Source organism: Salvelinus fontinalis, chromosome 31 (assembly GCF_029448725.1).
Source record: "Salvelinus fontinalis isolate EN_2023a chromosome 31, ASM2944872v1, whole genome shotgun sequence".
NCBI lineage: Eukaryota > Metazoa > Chordata > Actinopteri > Salmoniformes > Salmonidae > Salvelinus > Salvelinus fontinalis.
This window is the reverse complement of record NC_074695.1, coordinates 5,235,315-5,240,314: the sequence shown is the minus strand read 5'-3', so window position 1 is coordinate 5,240,314 and position 5,000 is coordinate 5,235,315. Positions and strand designations below refer to the sequence as shown.

General features: G+C 41.4%; 1 protein-coding gene across 2 annotated transcripts in view; it reads right to left on the bottom strand.

The window, feature by feature from the left end:
* The window catches only part of LOC129829447 (membrane-associated guanylate kinase, WW and PDZ domain-containing protein 1-like), a 298,033-nt gene that overhangs the window by 159,062 nt on the left and 133,971 nt on the right, over nucleotides 1–5,000 (bottom strand). For both annotated transcript variants that reach the window (XM_055891146.1, XM_055891145.1), the window contains exons 7-8: nucleotides 966–1,036; nucleotides 8–175 (exon numbers count right to left, since the gene is read on the bottom strand). In XM_055891146.1, the coding sequence (XP_055747121.1) occupies nucleotides 8–175; nucleotides 966–1,036 (239 nt within the window). The remainder of the gene's footprint in view (nucleotides 1–7; nucleotides 176–965; nucleotides 1,037–5,000) is intronic.

Genomic DNA, 5,000 nt, shown 5'->3' with positions numbered 1-5,000 from the left:
ATCCTACCTGTGCTGAGAGCGGGCGGTCCTCCTGGTGTAACGCTGTAGACCTGGAGAAACTCTCTCTGTTTGCTTCCTCCCACGATGTTGAAGCCGAACCCTCGCGGTCCTTTAGACAGACGGGTGTGGATGGAATAGCCCTTCAGCTCTGCCGGCTGGTCCGTGAACGCCGGCACTGGCAGGTACAGGGGAAGACAGAGCGTTACTATTTAAGTTTATCTTTATTTACTCAGGTTAGTCTCACAGAGGAAGTAGAATCATGTCTAAAAAACAAAAAGCACAGGCCAGGCCACAACCCTCTAAATCTCTTATACAGATTGTCCATGTGTATTCACATAACAGACAATGGCTACGGTGTCGTGTCTGTACGTGTCAATACAGGTTTTATAACTCATCCTCTGTCGCCCTCTGCTGTTCAAATATATGTATTACCAGCGCTCTCTGTGCCGTTCATGTACGAAAAGCATATTTTTTTTGTAATACACAACAATACTACATGGCAACAGAATATTTGACACATTTTCCTGTCTATAAATGCAGAAAATATAGAAATATGGCTCTGTTTGAAATTAACAACACAACACAAAACACAACTCAGCTCAGCGATTGACAATTCTTGACTCAACATGAAAGAGAGAAACTGAGATGAGAGACTGAGGATAAAGAAGAGAGGGGAGGGAGAGGTGGTAGAGCTGGAGAGACAGGGAGGGAGGGAGGGAGGGAGGGAGGGAGGGAGGGAGGGAGGGAGGGAGGGAGGGAGGGAGGAAAGGGAGGAAAGGGGAAGAGAGGCAGGTAGAGGGAGGGAGGGAGGGAGGGAGGGAGGGAGGGAGGGAGGGAGGGAGGGAGGGAGGGAGGGAGAAAAAGGAGATATGGGAGATAGGGGAAGAGAGGCAGGGGAGGGAGAGGTGGATTTAAGAGGAGCTGAAAGGGTAGAGTGGGTAGACAGAAAGGTATAGGAGACTCACAATCTGTTTTGCTGAGGATCTCCCTGCTCTGAGCTCTGGGGTCCAGCCAGCTGGTGGTCTTAGAGATATGACTGAGGAAGAGATAATAAGCATCATCATCATCATCATCATCATCATCATCATCATCATCATCATCATCACAATGACCTGTACCTCACACAACACTATACCTTCATCACTTCAATCCCACGCCACTCACTACTCTCTCTACTCACTCTGTGTAGTAAAGCTCTGCTCTCTCTCTACTCACTCTGTGTAGTAAAGCTCTGCTCTCTCTCTACTCACTCTATGTAGTAAAGCTCTACTCTCTACTCACTCTATGTAATAAAACTCTACTCTCTCTCTACTCACTCTATGTAGTGAAGCTCTACTCTCTACTCACTCTATGTAGTAAAGCTCTACTCTCTCTCTACTCACTCTATGTAGTAAAGCTCTACTCTCTCTCTACTCACTCTATGTAGTAAAGCTCTACTCTCTCTCTACTCACTCTATGTAGTAAATCTCTACTCTCTCTCTACTCACTCTATGTAGTAAAGCTCTACTCTCTCTCTACTCACTCTATGTAGTAAAGCTCTACTCTCTCTCTACTCACTCCATGTAGTAAAGCTCTACTCTCTACTCACTCTATGTAGTAAAGCTCTACTCTCTCTCTACTCACTCTATGTAGTAAAGCTCTACTCTCTCTCTACTCACTCTATGTAGTAAAGCTCTACTCTCTCTCTACTCACTCTATGTAGTAAAGCTCTACTCTCTACTCACTCTATATAGTAAAGCTCTACTCTCTACTCACTCTGTGTAGTAAAGCTCTACTCTCTCTCTCTACTCACTCTATGTAGTAAAGCTCTACTCTCTACTCACTCTATGTAGTAAAGCTCTACACTCTCTCTACTCACTCTATGTAGTAAAGCTCTACTCTCTCTCTACTCACTCTATGTAGTAAAGCTCTACTCTCTCTCTCTCTACTCACTCTATGTAGTAAAGCTCTACTCTCTCTCTACTCACTCTATGTAGTAAAGCTCTACTCTCTACTCACTCTATGTAGTAAAGCTCTACTCTCTCTCTCTACTCACTCTATGTAGTAAAGCTCTACTCTCTCTCTACTCACTCTATGTAGTAAAGCTCTACTCTCTCTCTCTACTCACTCTATGTAGTAAAGCTCTACTCTCTCTACTCACTCTATGTAGTAAAGCTCTACTCTCTACTCACTCTATGTAGTAAAGCTCTACTCTCTCTACTCACTCTATGTAGTAAAGCTCTACTCTCTACTCACTCTATGTAGTAAAGCTCTACTCTCTCTCTACTCACTCTATGTAGTAAAGCTCTACTCTCTCTCTACTCACTCTATGTAGTAAAGCTCTACTCTCTCTCTACTCACTCTATGTAGTAAAGCTCTACTCTCTCTCTACTCACTCTATGTAGTAAAGCTCTACTCTCTACTCACTCTATGTAATAAAACTCTACTCTCTCTCTACTCACTCTATGTAGTAAAGCTCTACTCTCTACTCACTCTATGTAATAATACTCTACTCTCTTTCTACTCACTCTATGTAGTAAAGCTCTACTCTCTACTCACTCTATGTAATAATACTCTACTCTCTTTCTACTCACTCTATGTAGTAAAACTCTACTCTCCCTCTACTCACTCTATGTAGTAAAGCTCTACTCTCTCTCTACTCACTCTATGTAATAAAGCTCTACTCTCTCTCTACTCACTCTATGTAGTAAAGCTCTACTCTCTCTCTACTCACTCTATGTAGTAAAGCTCTACTCTCTCTCTACTCACTCTATGTAGTAAAGCTCTACTCTCTCTCTACTCACTCTATGTAGTAAAGCTCTACTCTCTCTACTCACTCTATGTAGTAAAGCTCTACTCTCTCTCTACTCACTCTATGTAGTAAAGCTCTACTCTCTCTCTACTCACTCTATGTAGTAAAGCTCTACTCTCTACTCACTCTATGTAGTAAAGCTCTACTCTCTCTCTCTACTCACTCTATGTAGTAAAGCTCTACTCTCTCTCTACTCACTCTATGTAGTAAAGCTCTACTCTCTCTAGACTCACTCTATGTAGTAAAGCTCTACTCTCTACTCACTCTATGTAGTAAAGCTCTACTCTCTCTCTCTACTCACTCTATGTAGTAAAGCTCTACTCTCTCTCTACTCACTCTATGTAGTAAAGCTCTACTCTCTACTCACTCTATGTAGTAAAGCTCTACTCTCTCTCTCTACTCACTCTATGTAGTAAAGCTCTACTCTCTCTCTACTCACTCTATGTAGTAAAGCTCTACTCTCTCTCTACTCACTCTATGTAGTAAAGCTCTACTCTCTCTCTACTCACTCTATGTAGTAAAGCTCTACTCTCTCTACTCACTCTATGTAGTAAAGCTCTACTCTCTACTCACTCTATGTAGTAAAGCTCTACTCTCTCTACTCACTCTATGTAGTAAAGCTCTACTCTCTACTCACTCTATGTAGTAAAGCTCTACTCTCTCTCTACTCACTCTATGTAGTAAAGCTCTACTCTCTCTCTACTCACTCTATGTAGTAAAGCTCTACTCTCTCTCTACTCACTCTATGTAGTAAAGCTCTACTCTCTCTCTACTCACTCTATGTAGTAAAGCTCTACTCTCTACTCACTCTATGTAATAAAACTCTACTCTCTCTCTACTCACTCTATGTAGTAAAGCTCTACTCTCTACTCACTCTATGTAATAATACTCTACTCTCTTTCTACTCACTCTATGTAGTAAAGCTCTACTCTCTACTCACTCTATGTAATAATACTCTACTCTCTTTCTACTCACTCTATGTAGTAAAACTCTACTCTCCCTCTACTCACTCTATGTAGTAAAGCTCTACTCTCTCTCTACTCACTCTATGTAATAAAGCTCTACTCTCTCTCTACTCACTCTATGTAGTAAAGCTCTACTCTCTCTCTACTCACTCTATGTAGTAAAGCTCTACTCTCTCTCTACTCACTCTATGTAGTAAAGCTCTACTCTCTCTCTACTCACTCTATGTAGTAAAGCTCTACTCTCTCTACTCACTCTATGTAGTAAAGCTCTACTCTCTCTCTACTCACTCTATGTAGTAAAGCTCTACTCTCTCTCTACTCACTCTATGTAGTAAAGCTCTACTCTCTACTCACTCTATGTAGTAAAGCTCTACTCTCTCTCTCTACTCACTCTATGTAGTAAAGCTCTACTCTCTCTCTACTCACTCTATGTAGTAAAGCTCTACTCTCTCTAGACTCACTCTATGTAGTAAAGCTCTACTCTCTACTCACTCTATGTAGTAAAGCTCTACTCTCTCTCTCTACTCACTCTATGTAGTAAAGCTCTACTCTCTCTCTACTCACTCTATGTAGTAAAGCTCTACTCTCTACTCACTCTATGTAGTAAAGCTCTACTCTCTCTCTCTACTCACTCTATGTAGTAAAGCTCTACTCTCTCTCTACTCACTCTATGTAGTAAAGCTCTACTCTCTCTCTACTCACTCTATGTAGTAAAGCTCTACTCTCTCTCTACTCACTCTATGTAGTAAAGCTCTACTCTCTCTACTCACTCTATGTAGTAAAGCTCTACTCTCTACTCACTCTATGTAGTAAAGCTCTACTCTCTCTACTCACTCTATGTAGTAAAGCTCTACTCTCTACTCACTCTATGTAGTAAAGCTCTACTCTCTCTCTACTCACTCTATGTAGTAAAGCTCTACTCTCTCTCTACTCACTCTATGTAGTAAAGCTCTACTCTCTCTCTACTCACTCTATGTAGTAAAGCTCTACTCTCTCTCTACTCACTCTATGTAGTAAAGCTCTACTCTCTACTCACTCTATGTAATAAAACTCTACTCTCTCTCTACTCACTCTATATAGTAAAGCTCTACTCTCTCTCTACTCACTCTATGTAGTAAAGCTCTACTCTCTCTCTCTACTCACTCTATGTAGTAAAGCTCTACTCTCTCTCTACTCACTCTATGTAGTAAAGCTCTACTCTCTCTACTCACTCTATGTAGTAAAGCTCTACTCTCTCTCTACTC